The sequence below is a fragment of the Aspergillus affinis genome (genome assembly GCF_023601865.1).
Source record: "Aspergillus affinis strain CMG 70 chromosome Unknown NODE_25_length_320802_cov_86_012257, whole genome shotgun sequence".
Taxonomy (NCBI): Eukaryota; Fungi; Ascomycota; class Eurotiomycetes; order Eurotiales; family Aspergillaceae; genus Aspergillus; species Aspergillus affinis.
Window position 1 is genome coordinate 168759 of NW_026515806.1, and position 19373 is coordinate 188131.

The window sequence follows — 19373 nt, forward strand, 5'->3', positions numbered from 1 at the left end:
GCATTGTGGCGTCTTTTGATTTTTGGGTGGAACTTCTTGTTTTGAATTTACTTCTCACGTTATTTTATTTCTGAAATATTTTATTCATTCATTTTTATTATTATTTTCTGATGACACTTGGGTTATCTCTGCGCATATGTTAACGGGTCATGTCCGTCCATCGGACGATCATTGGAAAGAGACCCTCTGTGCTACAATCTGATCCATGCACGCGATTTAAGCTATTGGGTTCTGGACCGCAGGGATTCCCTACAAACAATGTTACTCTCCATCCGGGAAATCAAGCGATCGACCTGAATTTGGTGGACTTTCTTTGTTGCGTGTTGACCACTAATTTAGTGTTGTCACTTCATCACGGCGACAACAACGGCCATCTCATAAGTCAGTCCGAGTCAATCCACCGTGCCAAATCCTTGTTCATCCTCCGGGGCGATGCATCCGACACAGAAAAGCAACCTCAGAGGCTTTTGGTCCACCAATCGCTTTGAATCCTTCGCCGTGAGGGGTACATCGAGTTCGTTAGTGTCGTTGGCTCGTTAGCAAGTCCGTTAGCCTCGACTAGCCAGCGAGGATCGGCAAATGAACAGCTTCATCCAGCGCTCGCTGCGACCTGCAGGCCTCGTCACAATCACAATCGGAATCTCACTTTCCTTTTTCCCATCACACGGTCCCTCTCCTACCCCAATGGACCAGGGTTCAGGTTGGATCACCGTGCATTTGCGGCGTCGTGCAATCTGACAGGCTCTCTTAGCGCCCAGCACGCCTCTTCGACCCGCTCTCCATGCTTGTTCCTCTTTTCCTGCTGGGAGGCTTGCTCGATTCTCTTCTCCTCTGCATTTTCCGTCCTGCTTTGGGTCTGGTACTTTATCAGGCTCACGGAAGGAACCGAACAATGCCAAACCCTGGGATTCTTGCCGTTCGTGCCGTCTTGTCGTTTGTATAGCTTGTTCTTGGTTCTTGTCCCTTCCTTCCTCTCGTCAGATCTCTTGCTAATCCCCCGATCCTTTCGTCTGACTGCCTCCAAGTCTTGATTCACCGGACGGTGAGATCGATGCCAGCACGACCGACTCTACGACACCTGGTCTGGCTGTCGTAAAGACGAGGGGCGAGAGTCTATCTGGTTTCTCCTTACTAGATTGGATCTGAAACGAGATCTCGTCGGACCGATCGATCCCTCAAAAGCAAAACACAAACCAAGATGCTCGGCTCTTCGAGCCCTGCGAGATCTACGACGATATGGGCGGGAGCCCTAATCATATCGCTGCTCCTGCTAGGCCTAACAACCCCGGTTGCCGGGTTGCGGAGCACCGCCGGATCGCCCTGCGTGGATGTCTGCAATCAACAGTCAAATAGCACCACGGGGTCCGAAATTGCCTGTCTCGACGATGAGTTCAAGAATACGGCCAGGGGTTCCCAATTCCAGCAATGCGTCGAGTGTCAGTTGCGCAGTAATTATAGCGATTCGGCCTCGGGCCAGACGGATGTCAACTGGGGACTGTGTAAGATTCCCTCGTTTTTCCTATGACCCTGCATGATTTCCGGTTTTAAAACCCTGCCACTGTGTTCGAGTGAAGATAAGCTTCTAATGCAAGGGAAATCCATGCAGATAACCTTCGATACACTTTCACTAGTTGCGTCTACGGGTTTCCCGAAAGCGTGAACAATATCTCTTCTCAATGTACCGTTTCCTGCCAGAAACTGGATTCGTCACTAGAATACGATCTCAAGGATCCCAGCGGCGCGAATTTTGATACCTGGTGCGGTGTTTCGTCGTTTGCCGATAATCTGATCAGTCAGTGCGAGTTCTGCTACAACCTTACCACGACGCAGATTTATATGGCGAACTGTAAGTCTTGGTCTCTCTTTTCCCTGCTTTCCGGCAGAACCAGTGAGCCAGTGCACTGACCACACCCAATCAATGCAGTCCTCGAAGCACTGCGCTATAACTGCCATTTCCATGTCCCTACAGGCAGTAGTTTCCCCATCAATCCAGCCCGCATCTTCAGCCAATCCATGCTGCCCGAATCCACCGTTGACCTTCTCAATCCGGACGACGGTGGAGGCGGCATCAATAATCTAGCCTTGGTAATTGCCCTGCCCATTCTGGGATTTGTAATTCTGCTCTGCACCCTAGCAGTCGGCTGCTTCTTTTTCATCCGCTGGCGGCGCAGGAAGGCCCGCAAGGAGCGCGCCTCGGGCCATCTGCATGCCCGCTGGAATGATACCACCATCAGTACCCCGGCGCACGGCTGGGCGCAATATCAACAGTACCAGGACATGTATAGTCCCGCGGTCCAGCAGCAGGGGTACGGAGCGGTGCAGGGAGCAGGAGCAGCAGGGGGCTTTGGGTTCGTGGACAGCGACGGCCGACCGCAGCATAACGTGGGATTTTCAAAGTCACATTTTGCCTCGGTCAGTGAGTCTTCTGTCCAGGCGCCCAGCACAACATATTCTCCTGAGAGGGAGAAGGGGTCGGAGCCGCAAACTTACTGGGGCGGACAAACTCAACCTTACTTTCCGCCGCCGGGGGAGGTGCAGGGGCAGCAGGATCAGAAGAAGTGAGATGGCAGGAGAACTGTGGTTTGAGGATTACAAGTGTCTCCCTGTTTTCTGTCATGGGGTTATCCCACCTACATGAAAGAGAAAGAGAGAAAATGGGGTCCTTCGAACCAGATCGGTGACGGTAGGGACAGGTCAGAACATACCAGAGATGGTTGACCGAATCTCGATTTGCATTTTTCATTTTCCCGTTTGCGTTTCTTTGTTTTGATGGTCTTCTTTTGCATTCCTTCCTTTGATATCATGGTCACAATCATGCGGTGGATGTCATATACCCCATATCTCATACCCCATACCTTATACCTCAACCCGAGGAGCACTAATATCTGTCCCCTCCTTTTCCTGTCCGAGCGTCGAGTTGTTCACACATCTTGATGTCTTTATTTTTATTGTTCATAACATTCTTTTGCACTGTCTGGCGTCGTTCTCGTTCGATTGTTGGTCGATGTCGAGGTGAAGTTGAAGTTGAAGTCGAAGTTGACTCAACAGGATGATCGATCCCGCACGAGGAAGAAAGAAACGAAACGATCGAGCGAACTGAGCCAGCGAGCGATAATATCCCCTGTCCATATTAACCCCCTCTATTATGAATTCGAAATGTATATATTGCACCTCAGAAACACAAAGAGAGAAGGAAGAAACCCTATCCATAAACTAAAACAACCAGAAAGATGAAGAACGCAAAGAAGCCCTCCCCTCAATTTATAACCCCTCTCAACTTCCACTCCCAGGCAGTAATATTCACGACTCCCACTAAACGCTCACTAAAAATAAACACGGCCTGTCCTTGACGAATGAGCGTTCGCGCCATGCCTTCCAAGAGTCTTGGATTCCTTGGGCGAGGGGACAGGATTGGTTGGAAAGAAGTGACGGGGGATATTTATAGATGGTCGTGAAGATGTCACTTGCAGGTTGCGTTTCCTAGGATTGCTAGTCTGCTCTGTTCTACATGCTCAGTATCTTTTGGTGTCTTGGGAAGCGGGGATGAGGTGGTGTTGCTATGTATAGATCTTTTTTCTTGAGTTAAGGTGTTTAGGTACTGTAAGATAGGATTAGGCAACGATGTTTTTGGTCTTGGTGTTTATCATGTATGGATGAATATGAGGGTGTTTAGTCTATCTTATTCTATATTTAAGAAGGAAACGGGGTTCCTGTAGGAGAGAAGAGGAGTCAGAAAGAGAGGGTATGTACCTAGGAGTGGGCAATCCCACCCTCCCCTCTCTCTCCACCCTAACCCGTAGCTTTTACTGTTTCGGCGTCTCTCTCGTCCTTATCGGTTCAATATATCCGTTCATGTTATCATGATCCCTCGACGGCGGATGACTCTGGCTATCATCCATCTCGAGGTCCGTGCTGAGATTCGTGAAGCCGTGTTCGCGGCGCGTATTCCGCAGCTGATACGTGCTCGCTGTTCGCTGCGGTCGTCGGATCTTGCCGTTGGAGCCGACTTCGTGGATTCGTAGGATCTGGCGGAAAGCGGGGAGTGTAGTGCAGATGATGACGAGGTTTGATTCGACGTTGCTGTTGTTTTTTTCAGGTATGGTTAGAATGGTAAACGGAGTATAGTAAGGGGGGAAGGGGGCGAGGGCATTGGGCAAGGCATCGGGTGCACGAACATCCAGAGAGCCACTTTTCCGAATAGATATGTTTGGTCTTTGGAGTCGAAGAGGGGGATGATAGCGGAGATGCGAAGCCCGCTGGTTACGACTGATCTAGAAAGTGTGAAAGAGCAATCATCAGTATTGGTCGGATATGGCGAGAAAAGGTGATCTGGTATAGGAGAACCATACAAACTTCCTAGGAGAAGGACCAGGAAGATCCAGGCCTTCTTCCTCCACGGCATCTGTAGCCGTTTCACCACAGGGAGAGGGATCACAAGTAGGATGATATCCGTAATGACGCTAGCCACGGCCCCGGTCATGAAGATCGTCGTGCGATTGACACACGTCCCGGCAATATCGTCGTTCCAGGCCTTGGCGATGGGGCGACAGCCGAATAGAAAAAGTAACTCGATGACCAGCAGATACGACGCCACGAAAATGGCCATGCCGATGATCGTGGCCTTCCATGTGGTCCGCAGTTCTGAGAAGCGGTAGTAGAGTGCGATGACGGCGAGTTTGGAGAAGCCCATGGCTGGGGCGTAGAGCAGGGCGCCGGCTACCAGGACCCGCATGGACTTGATGTGTTCGCTTTCGTGGAGATCCCATTCGTGGACCCCGATGCCTGCTTCGCTATACCCGTCTGTTTGGATATCATCAGTCTTGTTGGGATGAATGAGGGAAGAAGAGAAGGAACCTACATAGTAGCAACGCCTGAGTAGCCACGGCAAACACCTTTGTCGCGTCAGAATCGTCAGCTAGTTATCACAGGGCTAGTCTTTTCAACTTACATACCCACGAAATAACAAGAACCACTATTGCATACCACAGTTAGCTTGTTTTCTTGAACTCCAACAAAAGGTTGTACCTACCATCATCCAGCAATAGCCTCCTCATGACCAAGCCACGCGTATAGCATCGCATCAACAAACACAGCGTGCTCAACACCAAGCCGACGATCACCACTACCTTATTAGCGGTGTGTAAGTAGCGATCGGGATGCGAGAAGTCCGACACCTCGCCTTTCGGCGCAGCCAGGGCAGCCGTTTCTGAATCGGTGCCATTATTCATGACGCTGAGTCCAAATGAACTCGGAGTCGAGACAGCCAGGACTCATTGCGGAAAGCTCGGGCATATATAATTATCAGCCGCTCAGATATTTGGGACTCAAGCTGAGCTTGGGCCATAACCGTCGGACTTCTCTTGAATTTGATGATTGCTTCCGTGGTTCCGAGGATCCATTATTCCTTCTGATCATCGTCAATGTGACCCGGGATGGGTAGGGCTCTTAGGGTTATTTGAAACATTTACGGCACGGGAGAACCTCGGGGTTTGTGGGATTTGGTCTGGGTGGGTTTGGGGGTGTATTAGTATATAAGGGATAGCTAAAAGAGGAGAGTGGTGCAAAGATAAGACAGGACGGTGTTTGTTTGATTGACAGCTGGTTATCGTGATGGAGATCGAAGATCGTTGGAGGCTCGCGCTGCAGGTCTGCTCGATCTGAATCTGTCACTACCGACTCAATCCTACACTCCTTTCTTGTAATCTTTTTTTTCATGTCTTCTTTTTTGGTGTCCTGCTCATCGACATGGGATGGTTCTCACATTCAATTACACAAATAATTGGGATTATGCAAACCATTGTCCAGGGACAGAGTTTGGAAGGATCCTTAGTTTTTTATTCACGGCCCACTTGAGTATATTAAGCCCTCGGGCATCGCCTCAACGGCGATGATCTTCAACTAATTGAGCCAATTTGTGATGATGTTATTAGTTATTCGGATCCGTGATTATTAATTGTACATGTAATTAATTGTGACTGATATATGTACAGAGTACCCCTTAAGAAGAAAGAAGTTGCGGTGTCTAGAATTTTTGATCGCTGCATCTAGACTCGTGAAGTATAAGATTTCATAAATCGCTGGTAGGCCAGTACAAGCTGCATGACAAGGTATGCGTAATGAATGCAGGGGTAGTTACTTATGACGATTATAATTGAAGGTCTCTTGCTTCTCCTTTTTCCTTTCTTTTGGGCTGTCTAGGTTCGTCGGTGTTGCATGCATGAAACAGTGAACGCGAGATGCTTGAAGCCAAAGAATTCAATTATTCAGATTGAAGCCCCATTCAAATAACTCCATTTGTATCTAAGTAGTGAGTATTGATTTGTGACGAACATCCCTTGGATAACTTATGCTATCAGACTCTGTACTATATAGGTTTGTCGTAGACGAATGACTGCCAAGCGCCTAGGATTTGTGCCGACCAAGTTAGGTTGAATAGTGCTGAATCTCATAAGCACAACAGGCATAACTAAGTTATTTAACCAAGTGTACTAAGAGATGGCTTGCATCCTGACTGCTGCCTATCTTCTACGGATGCCTTTGCCTTCATATGTACATTCATACTCTTTCACCTTTCTATTCCTCTATTCAACAACAATAACAACACTTCATTATCATCATTATCTTCATCACCACCACCATCACTAACAATGAGAAAGGGCCTTGGCCTCCCTGCCTTCAGCGAGCTGCCATTTGACCAATTTATCCTGGTACACCCCGACTACTATCCATATAAAACCTACCTAAGCTTATACCGCATCCAGGGAAACTGGGACCTAGCGTCCCCGCTCTCCAAACACGAGCAGAAAAGAGCCCTGGTTGAGAGATGGACCGTGATGGGGAGGTACGGGCGAAATGTATCCTATGATGTTCACTTCAATCTACCTGTCTATCTACCTCCCTTTTCTCTTTTAACTCCTCGCTCTCGGAGACAGTGAATCATCTACGCAATCTCGCATTAACCCTAGGAATACGCCCTCTCCGCCTTCGAGGGCCCACTACTCCCGAACCAGTCCTATCTACCAGATATCCCACAAGACCTGCTCACAGAGACCGACCGCTCCGTCAGCACCGTGCTAGCCAGCGCCCCGCGGATCCGGACGTGGTATGGCGGTCTAGACCAGCCGAGTCAGGAGGACGCAGACACCGCGTACTGACGACTCCGGGGGCGCGTCACAGGGCTAGAGGCCTGCGTGACCAAGGAATTCATCTACGAGGACCGGAACGAACTTGCGCGGGCCTCGAACGGACCGGATATCGAGGCGGGGGTTGCGCTTGGAACCCCCGGGTCTATGCCGGGGTATCTGGTTGCGGTGATGATGCATTGTCCCGAGCTGTTTGAGGGGTGTTCGGATGATGAGTGGCGGCATTTCAGCGGCGAGGAGCGCGAGGAAGAGGAGAGTCGGACGTCGCAGGTGGCGATGGTGCTGGTGGCGGATCGGAAGGCCTGCGAGGAAGGTTGGGTGCTGCTGTTGGCGCTGAATCATAGGGGTCAGGTGCTGCCGTTTAGGGTCCGCGAGAGGGCGAGCGAGGCGGCGCAGCATGTGGTCAATTGGGCGGAGGGGCAGCCTTTGGTGGAGATGACGTGGAAGGAAGATGATGAGGGCGAGTTTAATTTTACTGGAGGGGATGGGTGGGATTAGTTATGACTTGGTTTGGAGGCTGTAGCAATGGTTCGCGGGATAGGCAAGAAGGGCGGTTCCAAATTGTGATACAAGAGCTGTCAGGTACCCAGGAAATCACAGAAATCAGACTACTTTCTCTTGCTGAACTGGCGTGGATGGTATGCCTAGAATTATTTAGCCGGAGAGCCAAGTATTATCTATTTTATGTCCATTCTCAGGGTATTCCAATCAATAATCGTCCCCTCTTAGCCACTCGTCTGCCAAGAGCTCCATCGCAGTCGGCCTTTCTTCAGGCAACCAACATAGAGTCTTGCGCAAGAATTCGAGGAAAAGAGTCTTGTTACTGCCCTCAAGTCTCGATTCACGACTTTCCAGAGATTGCTCTGGGATATCTACAGAGCCTCTCCAATTACCTGTAACATATTAAAAGCTGTTTAATGAAGCCTCCAGAACTTATCCGAGTGCACTTACCATTCTCGTCCCAGAATTCTAGACTTTCTTCACTTCGTCTAAGGAATTCAACCGGTGGTGGCCCCAAATGGGAAATCATTTCGGCAAATCGCTGGGCGTGCTGAGTATCATTTTCCAGAGTTTGATTTGAGAAAAGATGCCCCTGCTCGAACAATGTCCATGTCTATCAAGCCCAAGGTTAGAAGATGTCATACTAACAAGCGGAGAGTCAAACCATTTGACCGACAGCCCATATGTCGACCTTGTTATCCCACGGCATGCCCAACATTACTTCTGACGCTCGGTAAACACTTGGCATGATGAGGCCGATTTGGTTCCCTTCAGCAATGCGCGCCTCTCCAAGATCGGCAACGACTGGCTCGCCTTCAGTCAGAGGCATTGCACGAGTGGCATAAATGGTACGGTCACCAAGCTGCTTTCGCGGGGCAGGATTAGAAACCTCATCCTCTTCCATTTCAGAAAGGATGGACTCGTCATCAATGCCAAGAAGAATGTTATGCGGCTGAATATCTAGAAAAGGTCAGGAGGGAAGAGACTTCAATTATCGGGTCATTTCTTACCGGTATGGATTACTTTGGCTTGGTGGAGGTAGTCCAGCGCAACAAGGACAAACCGGAGGGCAGGTCGGAGTAAAGCTTCCGGTAAGGCATCGCCCTGGAGACAGTGCATATAATCGCGGATGTCGATACCTGCAGGCGCAGACAGGAGGCAGGTATGCACACCGCATGGGCCAGAAATCTCGAATGAGTCAAGTACCAGCCGGACGTACTTTTCACCACCATGAACGTCATGAATTGTCTGCAAGTGCTTCGAGATCTCCACCTCAGGGAGTCGTCGTTTGCTTCGAACGTGGACTTTCAGGGTCAAGAATCGCCCATTACTTGTGTTGTATTAGCTCACGTTCACGATAGGCATCTATGCAAGCGTACTGTAGGTCTCAACATAGCCACACGGTTGATGATGACCCAAAGCCGAGTTTAGTTACCACCTGATATTGCGATTTGAAAACTTCGCCGATATGCACTGAATAGTAGCGGTCTTTCAAATAATCAGGGAGAGCTTCTTCTTCCAAGGCTCTAGAATCGCCTAAGACCTCAAATCCCGAGGTTGGAAAAGCGCGTGGCCGAGACTTTTGAATTGACGCCATTCTCCTGCGCTGAGAAAGGAATCGGGGACCGGGCTTAGGAGAGGCAATGCGTCGTAAGGGCAAAGCTTTATAACTTGCAGTGCAAAATATATCATATGAAAGCCGTGTCATGATTACTTCTTCAGAGAATGAATATGAAGTGCTGGCATAGAAAGACAGATGCGCTACTCCTTGTTACGTCTAGGCATCGTCGGCCTTAGCGTTAAACATTAAGCCGACAGATAGATATATATCAGGAGATAAGATGAGACCGCTTGAGATGAGATGAGATATTAACCAGAACAAATGATGGGTTCGCGGAGATTACAATGTATATTAGAAAGAGAATCCGAAAGCATGAAGAAGTGAGGAGAGAGAGTCTGTAGATGTGGACGGGGGAGTACATAAAAGGGGCTATACCCCTTTGGGACGTGCATAGTGCATGTCTTTGTCGCTCCATCTCCAACTCCGCTCGCTCCCTCTCTGCCTCACCTTCTTCCTTTCTCTTCCCCCCAGCTTCACGTCTCCTCTTTCTGGATAACGCTCACCTTCAATCCCATCCACCATGTCCGCTCCAACCCCGGACCAGATCAAAACCCTTGAACAATCCCGCCAACGGCTTGCACAACTCACGCGCTCCCTGGCCTCCCTCATCACCAGTCTCAACCAGAGCGATCCCCTTCCACCCTGGTACTTCCCCCGCTCCCATCCACCTGAACTACAAGCTCCTTACAATTCTCAATTCCTACTGTAATACTAACCAAATTTCACTATAGGTCCTCCCTCCAATCCCAAGCCAGCATCATCTCCAACAACCTCCTCAGCGTCTCCGAACACCTCTCCGAGAACAACGCCCTCCTGGGCTCTCTCGTCGCCTACCCGGGCCCCTCCTACCCGGGCCGTACCCAAGCCAACACACTCGAGCAACTGCTTCGCACAAAACTCGATCCCCGCGTCGATGATTGGGTCGCGCGCGGTCGCAAGGCGGGCGACTCGGCGCTACAGGACACCGCGGGACTAAGTGAATCGCAACTAGCGGAGCTGTGGCGCTGGGCGCCGGTGGAGGCGAATCAGGAAGCGAGGGAGCGGAATTGGGGCGGGAATTTCACGCTGGAGGAGAGGCACATGGGCGTGCAGAATGTGGTGACTGGGTTGAAGAGGCAGTTGGAGGACGAAGAGCCCGAAAAGTCGGATGAGGAAGATGAAGACGAGGTCGAGGATGAGATGGAGGTTGTGGGTGTTAGGAGGAAGTCGGGCGCCGGGAGTGGTTTGGAGTTTGATATTGCGGCTGCGACGCATCAGAAGCCGACGGGGCCGGTCGTGCCATTAAATGAGATCTTGAGGTTTATGACTACGGGAGCGCCGCCGGGACAGCGGTGATTCTCAAGTTGTTGGGTTACGGGGAATAGCAAGTGAAAGATTCGCGGAACGGCAATTATTAATGCATTAACTAGTTCCTGAAGAAAAGATGAAAGCATGGCGGACACAATCAACCCCGTCGGCGCGTGGTCGGTGTCTTGCCAGACGGCTTCGGAGATTGGGCTGCTCCCGAGCTGCGCGCAGCAGGGGTCACCGGAGTGGCCTTCTCGACCGGCTTGGACTTAAATTTGGACTTGGTGGCCTGCTTCTTCGACTTGGTCGGGGTGTTCCAGTACCACAGCATCTGGAAGGCAAGGATCAGGTTCAAGCTGAATCCGGCGCAGAAGCCGTACAAGATCAGCTGGTCGTCCACCTCCTGGAGCGTGGTGAAGATACGGGAGAGGGAGCCGGCGAGGTAGTTGAAGACCTAGATGAATCGACCGTTAGAAAAGAAGTTTCTACCGCATATACTTAGAAGTTAGAATATACCGCAAACGCGCTCAACTGTCCGGTTCCACCCTCGCGCCAAATGGTGTAGATCTGAGGTGCCTTGCTCGCCACCCCCAGGGCTCCAGCACCGGCTTGCAGATACGACATGGTCTGCGCATCCACCAAGGTATGATCCACCAGCAGTGCATACACGCTGGCCGCAACGACGGCAATGAAGGCCGCAGCACCGGCGGAACGACCGGCGAAGGTCAACACCAGCACGCCCACAACCACATCCTGGACCGCGATCAAGGCCGACTCGCCGAAGGTGCTGAATGGGAACTGGTTGCGCACGCTATATGACAACGTGATGAGCAGACTGGCGGTTTCGAGAGCGTACGACACAAAGGACACGCCGGCCGAGGAGCGAGATCCGATCAGCTTCAAGATCTGGGGGACCTTCACGATAGCACTGGCGCCCACAATAGCGATGCCCAAAGCTTTGGAGATAGCAAGGGACGTGCAATCGGCATCCTTGGTGACGTCTAGATCCACCACGAGAGCGTTGTGACAAGTGTTTCCAATCAAGGTCTTGATGGCATCATGAACAGGTTCCGGCAGGGACGAGACGACCGGACGCAGGTAGGGCTGGAGAGGATCGATGAGGGTCTTCTGAAGAGGTTCCATGACGGTGGTGAGAGACATGAGTGAAATTGCAGCGAGCAGACCGAGCAACACTGACTGTGAGTGTTGACAGTTGAGAAGGATAGAAAGAAGCAAGAAGCCCGAACAGGTGGTCCAACTGCCGGAAGGAAAAATAGCTGCGCTTGTGGTCGCTGCTGCCGGGCGGACCGAATTTTGCCAGTGCGGGAATCGACGAACGCTCGTTCATTCCGATTGCTCCTTCACCACTCGCTCTCCCGCTGCCTCTCCGATCAGGGCATGCGTATGTTCTCGTCGCCATGATCCTCCTCCGCCCCTCTCTGCGGAGGCTGGCACCGCCTCGGGACCCATCTCTCGTGTGCTCCCAATGTCTCTGGCGTGTCAATCGCTCTTCCCCGCCCTCCGCGGTCCGCAGCTTCATCTCGTTCTCGCGATTACAATCGAGCATTGCCGATAACCCCTCCGCTCCTTCCAGTTCGAATAAGTCATATTTTTCGCCTAATAAAGGACCTGATGGTTCTGTGAAAAAGAATGACTTCTTGTCGTCTTTGCGCTCCGTCAATTCCTCCACCCAAGCGAAGCCCGTCGACTTATCGTCATCATCGAAGAATGAGACCGACGCCGGTCCCATTGCTTCCGAAACAGACCAAACAGAGTTGCCTCATCGCCGGAGGAAGCGCCTAAAGGAGGAGTCTGATCAGAATAATGGGTCCGCAACTGCGCTCCCACCGGATGCATCTGCGCAATTGTCGAATTTATCGTCCGCTCTCCCCGCGACGTCCCTCCGCCGCAAATTGGCCGCGTTTTTTGCCCTCTGCAAGCCTCGCCTCTCCTTCCTGATTGTCTTGACAACGACATCTGCCTACGGGATGTATCCGATTTCTTCTCTTCTCACGCTCGATCCGGCCATGACCCCTCTCCCGACCCTCTCGACATCGACTCTGACCTTCCTCTATCTGACGACCGGCACGTTTCTATCATGCTGCAGTGCCAACACCTTGAACATGATACTGGAGCCCAAGTACGATGCGCTCATGACTCGGACACGAAACAGACCGTTGGTACGGGGTCTTGTCTCCCGTGGCGGGGCAATTATGTTTGCGATTGCAACGGCCGCCTCGGGTCTCGGCCTGCTGTACTTCGGAACCAACCCTACGGTCACGGCGCTTTCAGCTGCGAACATCTGCCTGTACGCTTTTGCGTACACTCCACTGAAACGCATTCATGTCGTCAATACCTGGGTGGGTGCCATTGTCGGAGGTATCCCCCCGCTGATGGGCTGGGTGGCCGCGGCCGGTCAGACCGCAACCACGGGCCATGACACATGGCGTGACATGCTCTTCAGTGAGAACAGCATCGGCGGTTGGCTTCTTGGTGGAATTCTGTTCGCATGGCAGTTCCCTCATTTCAACGCGCTTTCTCACCTCATTCGGGATGATTACCGGAATGCCGGATACAAGATGCTTTGCTGGGTGAACCCCGCGATGAATGCCCGTGTCGCCCTGCGCTACTCAGTCGTCATGTTTCCCATCTCTATCGGCCTTTGGTGGGTTGGCGTCGTGGGCCACGGGTTCCTGGTCGGCAGTACCTTCGCCAATGGCTGGCTTGTCAAGGAGGCCTTTCGTTTTTGGCAACACCAGGGTGCCAACGGCTCGGCTCGTGGTCTGTTCTGGGCCAGCATCTGGCAAATGCCTATTCTCCTGGTGGGCGGCCTCGTGACGAAGAAGGGTCTCTGGGATGGCGTTTGGAAGAGTGCTTTTGGTTCGTCGGAAGAAGAGGACGACGATTATGTCTATTACGACGAGGAAGAGGGTGACGACAGCTTGAATCAGAGCTCTTCCTCGACGGAAGTTGCTCGTCCGAACACCTCAACAACATGAGTGGGTTGTCAACAGTTTGAAAACCCTTTGCTTTTTTCGTTCCTTTCACTTTATTCGTTTTTCTCATTCATCTTGTGTATTAGATTCCCTTTGCGGTATGGGATGGCGTTTGTATAACAGCTCTTCAGTCTTTTTTCCGTCTCTTCTCATTTCCTGTGGACACCATCTCGTGTAGATATCTATACAGCAAACTAACCCTACTTTTATGTTTTGACATGGCTGGCGGATTACTTTTCTTATCTTCATCAGAATCGGCTAAAAACCAATGTCGTTGAAAAAAAATATATTTCTCAAGACTTGAGATGAGATTGGGTATAACATCTATATCATACATTTATATATACACATTGTACATGATTTTAGTTCCTTCCACAGGTCGCGTCACTTCCCTGTGTGGCATCACTTATTCCTTCATTCGAAGATGATATGTGCTCAAGGCCTTCTCCGTCATCGCACTGGGGGCCTTGACCATCGGATCTTCGCCACCCTTCCCGATCTTGGGGAAAGCGATCACGTCGCGCACAGACTCCTTACCGAGCATGACGGCAACCAGACGGTCGAATCCAAGAGCCAGGCCAGCATGTGGCGGACATCCCGCGCGAAGCGCTTCCAGGAGATGCGCAAAGTCGGCGAGTCGCTCGTCCGGCACCTGCAGAATGTCGCGCAGAATGAACTCCTGCACGGCAGCGTCGTGGATACGTCGACTGCCCCCACCTAGCTCGACGCCGTTGACCACGAGATCGTAGTGGTCTGCAACGACTTTTGTGGGATCCGTGAGCAGCAGGTCAACGTCGGCGGCGTTCTTAGGCGCCGTGAACGGGTGATGAGTGGATGATATACCAGCAGCGCCGCCCTGACCGGGCTCGGAATCGTTGGATGGCGAGAACAGCGGAAAGTCCACGACCCAGAGGAAATCGAAGCCGGTGGGCGCCGGTTTGAATCCGGAGGTGACTGCAGCCGAGTGGATGGCTCGGCGGAGGTCGCCGATAGGGGTAGAACCGCCGGAGAATGGGGCTTGTTCGCGCGCCTGAATGACGATAAGATCGCCATGATCGAGATCTAGGAGCTCCTCCATGTATTCAGCAGCCTCGAAGCCGAAAGGCTGTAGTCCGCAGAGGGGTTTCTTTGCGTCGTACACGAAGACACCGGGGCCGCCAGCGGGGTTGTCATTGAATGGTGCACCGGCGGGTGAATCAAGGAATTGGCTAATGAATTCAGCCATGGCAGCTGGGTCGTTTTCATTGTTTTCCACCTTGAAGACTTCCACGGTCGGGTCCAGAATGGGAGTGATCTTATTAACGAGGTCAACGGGCAGGAGGTGGCCAATGCGCGAGATCTCCATTCCATATCGAGTGTCGGGCTTGTCGGAGCCATAGCGACTCATGACTTCCTCGTAGGACACTTTTCGGAAAGGTTCCTCTGAAGCGGGATCTTTCATCAGGGTTGACCAAAGTCGGCGAATAACACCTTCAATCGTGCGCATAACATCATCTCCTGTAGCGAAAGACATTTCCAGATCGAGCTAAGAGAAGGACTGTCAGAATGGATTTCATGGATTGGAGGGGTCTAAGCTCATACCTGAGTAAACTCCGGCTGTCTGTCAGCACGAAGGTCTTCGTCTCGGAAGCATCGCGCAAACTGGTAGTATCTCGGGATCCCGCTGGCCATCAGGATCTGCTTGTATTGCTGCGGACTCTGAGGTAAAGCATAAGCCAGTCCCCGCTTCCGGGTTGGCACCAGGAATTCTCGAGCACCCTCAGGCGTGGACTTGAACAGCAAAGGAGTTTCGATTTCGACAAACGGCGGACGGCACTGCTCCAGCTCTTCCTTGCAAACGTTATGAACCTGCGCCCGGAACCGGAGAGCTTCGCGCAGTTCGGCATCCGCTCGCAACTGCAGATACCGGTGCTTGGGCGCGAAGACGGTATCCGACTTCATCAGAATATCCTTTGGAAACTCGTTCAAAGGGTAGACCTCTTCGAGCTGCAGTTCCCACGGATCCGTCTTCTCCATCTCAGACCCCTTTGACTGCTTCTTTTGTACCTTCCCACGGACTGCAACAGGGCTGTTCGGGCGAACCGACTTGAGCTTGTCTAAGGAACCGCTTTTGGCGAGTGATACAAGCTGGATGCTGTGTTTCATGGTTGGGTCTGTTAGGCGCACGAAGGCGAGCTTTTTGGATAAGTCCCTGCGGTCACCCAGATATCCATGCAGGACTACTTCTTGGTCCGGGGTTGCTTGCGAAAGGAAGGTCTCGAAGTCATAAGTGGCCGCTGGGAATTCAACTAGAGGATTTGAGTTAGCGATTATTGCGACTAGGTGAGCCCTGATGGAAACCATACCTGATGCCTTGTACTGCTCCAAGAATTGGCGCGGCTCTAGACGAGATTGCGCTTCATCAAGCAAAGAACATCGAGCATGGAATGCCTTCCTCGGTATAACACTGCCACACACCCCGGTCCGCAAGCCCGCGTGTCTGCCGCGGACATAGTTCGAGATCTCGATGTAGCTGGAGCACAGGCGAGGGGACAGTCGTCCCGCTCTGCTGAGGAGCATTTTCGGAGCGGAAGGTAAGATATGCACAGCAAGCAACGAAGCAATGGGGGTCCGAAACGGCCGAACTTATCGAAACCGGGTCAATCGAACGAATGTCACGAAGGGCCGATCATAAGTTGAAGCCATCGCGAGAGCAGCATCCTCTCCGCCTTCCCAGGACAGTCTAGCGCGACCGCCCCACGACGAAAATAAAAAAGCTCGAAATTGCTCCCTCCGTCTTTCTTTTCTCCATCCTTCCAAGTTTTGAATAGTGAGTTCATACCTTTGGCCTTTCATGGCAATATTTTGTGCCTCTTGAATACTAGCTAACATTCCATTCTCCTTTAGATGATGAAAGCCTAGTGTGTTTTATATGACCCATCTCTCCTCCTGGAGCTTTGCGGCTCTCCTTTCGGGGCTCAAGGGCTGTTTGGTTCCGGATGGAGGGAGGCTGATATATGCGTTCGGCACACCCACCTTGTTACTTAACGGACGCGATGAAGGCATCTCTGATACAATCTATTGCTTGGTGGTGTTTGCCTCTTCCGGGGCTTCGGTCGAGGTCAATGACCCTGGATTTATACTTTGGCTGTTTTGACGGTTGGAGTATATGGTGAAAGGGCTCTTGACCTCGACGACATAGATGAATTATGATAATGAATATAATATTGATACCCTTCTAATCACCATTGCGTTCTTCGTACTCCAGTAGCCTTAACTGGACTTGTCCCTCGATCTGAATTCTGCACGCTCTTTAAGAAAATTAGATTGTATTGCCTTTTAGACCATTTGTCCAATAGTTTAGCTTATGGACTTAATTCAACCAGTTATTTAGACCTGTAAACCTTTACATACTCTGTATTGCCTGATAATTAAATCGAAAGAAAAAAAAAACATACCAACTCCGCATCAAAGATTCTCCGTCGGGGAAGCAACTGATCCGCTTCTTATCGTCGGAGCTCGAGAAACAAAAAAGTCGCCCCGACAGCCTTTCCTCATCACCCACACCTTTGGAATTGGTCTATCGCGCAATAGCGATTGACTTGATATCCTACCCACAACCGGGCTCATGATGTCACAACTGGGGTCCCTGCCTTGCAGGGTGCGCCTTCAAGCATTAACCATGCGATCGCCGATCCGACAGACGATATCCGGCGCTCGCAGCTACGCGCGGACTTCCGAATCCCTACGAGCGAATCCTCTCCGTACAACGACCATTCGACCAGTATTGCAGACGAAGATTCTCGAGAGCGAGATTGTACATAAACGAGCCATCTCGCAAAAGGTTATCAAGCGGCAGAAAGAGGCCGAGGAGGAATGGGCGAGATTTGCGGAGGAGACCCGAGCGGGAGAGAGGCAGAACTTTGTGCAGTTTCTGGAGGAGAGAGGATTGGTACACGATGTTGTTGGGTGAGTGATGGATCCTAGCGCTTGACTCTGAGGTTCTGGGGAGAGGACTAGGCTGACCTTTACTTGAATCGTGTAGTGAACGAGATCTGTTGCATAAGGTGTTCACCGAGAAGAGAACTGGTATCTACGTGGGCGTTGACCCGACGGCTCCTTCGATGCATGTTGGACATATGTTGCCTTTTATGGTCTTGGCTTGGGGTTACGTCTGGGGCTTGCCGGTGACGTTCTTGGTCAGTTATACAGCCTGGAGATGTTTGGTAAATTGCTAACGGATGGATAGCTGGGAGGTGCCACGTCGCGAGTCGGTGATCCTACCGGAAGATTGCAGGGACGGGAGCAAGTCCATTCCTCGATCCGCAAAGCCAACATGGCAAGCATGCACATGCAGTTGAAGCGACTCGGCGCGAGCATCGAAGCGTACGGTCGCAGACACGGACACGAGAAGACGATGAACTGGAGGCGGGCTTTGACAAATAACAACACCTGGTGGAACGGCACGCCCTTCCTGGAGGTGCTGCGCGATCTTGGCGCGTATATGCGAGTGGGCCCTATGCTGGGGAGAGAAACGTGAGTTGGGAGCTTCTTTTCCTTTATGTCCTAGTTTTTGCTAACCCAACACCTAGCGTCAAGAATCGCCTTGCTAAAGGTGACGGGATGTCCTTCGCCGAGTTCTCTTATCCTTTGATGCAAGCTTGGGACTGGTGGGTGCTCTTCAAAAAAGGCTGCCAGGTTCAGGTAGGAGGCTCGGATCAGTACGGAAATATCCTCTTTGGAATGGACGCTGTTAAGGCCATCAGCAAAAACACTGCCATGGAACTAGAGCGTAATCCTCTGGATGACGATCTCGACAAGCCAATTGGCTTTACTACGCCGTTGCTAACGGCTCCGAACGGTGAAAAATTCGGCAAGTCTGCCGGAAACGCTATTTGGCTTGACAAAGATATGACTTCGACATTCGAGCTGTATCAGGTTCGTTCGGACATGTCCCATTCTACTCGAGTACTATTCTGACTGATTGTAGTTCTTTGTCCGCACTCCCGATGACGTAGTTGAGCGCTACTTGAAGATGTTCACCTTCATTCCCATCCCTGAAATCACGAAGATCATGGAAGAGCAGGTCAAAGACCCGTCCAAACGGGTCGCACAGCATGCTTTGGCGTCTGAGTTCGTTGAACTCATCCATGGCAAGCAGGAGGCGGACGCCGTCGCTACGCAACACCGCCAGTTGTTCAGGTCGCGATCCTCGACGGCGGAGCCGACTCCTATGCCCAAGACAACTCGCGCCCCTGCCAAAAATTCAAACTTGCCAACAGCATCCTTCGACAACCCGCAAGCGGGCAACGCCCACGCACCGCAAGTCAACTTCACGAACATGCCGAGCATCCAAGTAACTCTGCCCGAGTCTTTGGTGTATAACCAGCCGTTGCATAAGGTCCTCTGGTCCGCCGGATTGGTCGCATCGAAGAGCGAGGGGCATCGTATTGCCGGAAACAAGGGTGCTTATGTCGGAAGCCGTGGCGGGGATAGCGGCATGATGTCGGATGACCTCTCCTTCACGCCCATCACATCATGGCCTGGGTCGAAGACCAAAGAATTCATTGTGGATGGCAAACTGTTGTTCCTGAAGTTGGGCAAGTGGAAGTTCAAGACCGTGACGATTGTCAGTGACGAGGAGTACAAGCAGCTCGGCCTCAGCGCGCCCGGATGGGAGCCGGAGGTGTCGGAATCCGAGTCTTCTGATTCCGATCCAACGAAGCAATAAACGGGTGGCCATGCTGATGGGCCATGGGCTATTTGAAGCCAGAAAAGCGTCGCGTATTAGAAGCACCTCGACTCCGCCATACACGACTAATCATGTATTATTAGATAGACATATGT

General features: G+C 51.6%; 9 protein-coding genes across 9 annotated transcripts; 5 read left to right on the forward strand and 4 right to left on the reverse strand.

The window, feature by feature from the left end:
- Positions 1-1198: 1198 nt before the first annotated feature.
- Positions 1199-2562, forward strand: KD926_005253 (uncharacterized protein; the record flags this gene model as incomplete). The annotated part of the gene is made up of 3 exons (XM_053098496.1): positions 1199-1499; positions 1607-1846; positions 1925-2562. The coding sequence occupies 3 exons, from the start codon at positions 1199-1201 to the stop codon at positions 2560-2562; spliced, it is 1179 nt and encodes a 392-aa protein (XP_052957628.1).
- A 1241-nt stretch (positions 2563-3803) lies between these two features.
- On the reverse strand, positions 3804-5228 carry KD926_005254 (uncharacterized protein; the record flags this gene model as incomplete). Its single annotated transcript, XM_053098497.1, has 5 exons — positions 3804-4080; positions 4176-4800; positions 4859-4892; positions 4953-4972; positions 5030-5228. 5 exons carry the CDS (start codon positions 5226-5228, stop codon positions 3804-3806), a joined length of 1155 nt encoding a protein of 384 aa, XP_052957629.1.
- Positions 5229-6647: 1419 nt separating this feature from the next.
- Positions 6648-7640, forward strand: KD926_005255 (uncharacterized protein; the record flags this gene model as incomplete). The annotated part of the gene is made up of 3 exons (XM_053098498.1): positions 6648-6884; positions 6966-7125; positions 7177-7640. 3 exons carry the CDS (start codon positions 6648-6650, stop codon positions 7638-7640), a joined length of 861 nt encoding a protein of 286 aa, XP_052957630.1.
- Positions 7641-7850: 210 nt separating this feature from the next.
- KD926_005256 (kinase-like protein) lies at positions 7851-9240 on the reverse strand (the record flags this gene model as incomplete). Its single annotated transcript, XM_053098499.1, has 6 exons — positions 7851-8035; positions 8094-8256; positions 8308-8603; positions 8654-8947; positions 8994-9021; positions 9082-9240. The coding sequence occupies 6 exons, from the start codon at positions 9238-9240 to the stop codon at positions 7851-7853; spliced, it is 1125 nt and encodes a 374-aa protein (XP_052957631.1).
- Positions 9241-9784: 544 nt separating this feature from the next.
- med8 (RNA polymerase II mediator complex subunit MED8) lies at positions 9785-10599 on the forward strand (the record flags this gene model as incomplete). The annotated part of the gene is made up of 2 exons (XM_053098501.1): positions 9785-9909; positions 9996-10599. The coding sequence occupies 2 exons, from the start codon at positions 9785-9787 to the stop codon at positions 10597-10599; spliced, it is 729 nt and encodes a 242-aa protein (XP_052957632.1).
- Positions 10600-10708: 109 nt separating this feature from the next.
- Positions 10709-11712, reverse strand: KD926_005258 (putative monosaccharide-P-dolichol utilization protein; the record flags this gene model as incomplete). Its single annotated transcript, XM_053098502.1, has 2 exons — positions 10709-11005; positions 11068-11712. The coding sequence occupies 2 exons, from the start codon at positions 11710-11712 to the stop codon at positions 10709-10711; spliced, it is 942 nt and encodes a 313-aa protein (XP_052957633.1).
- A 257-nt stretch (positions 11713-11969) lies between these two features.
- On the forward strand, positions 11970-13550 carry cox10 (protoheme IX farnesyltransferase; the record flags this gene model as incomplete). Its single annotated transcript, XM_053098503.1, has 1 exon — positions 11970-13550. The coding sequence occupies one exon, from the start codon at positions 11970-11972 to the stop codon at positions 13548-13550; it is 1581 nt and encodes a 526-aa protein (XP_052957634.1).
- A 403-nt stretch (positions 13551-13953) lies between these two features.
- KD926_005260 (aspartate--tRNA ligase MSD1) lies at positions 13954-16106 on the reverse strand (the record flags this gene model as incomplete). The annotated part of the gene is made up of 3 exons (XM_053098504.1): positions 13954-15072; positions 15129-15835; positions 15893-16106. The coding sequence occupies 3 exons, from the start codon at positions 16104-16106 to the stop codon at positions 13954-13956; spliced, it is 2040 nt and encodes a 679-aa protein (XP_052957635.1).
- A 1102-nt stretch (positions 16107-17208) lies between these two features.
- KD926_005261 (tyrosine--tRNA ligase MSY1) lies at positions 17209-19257 on the forward strand (the record flags this gene model as incomplete). Its single annotated transcript, XM_053098505.1, has 5 exons — positions 17209-17495; positions 17572-17725; positions 17776-18062; positions 18119-18464; positions 18517-19257. 5 exons carry the CDS (start codon positions 17209-17211, stop codon positions 19255-19257), a joined length of 1815 nt encoding a protein of 604 aa, XP_052957636.1.
- Positions 19258-19373: the final 116 nt, after the last annotated feature.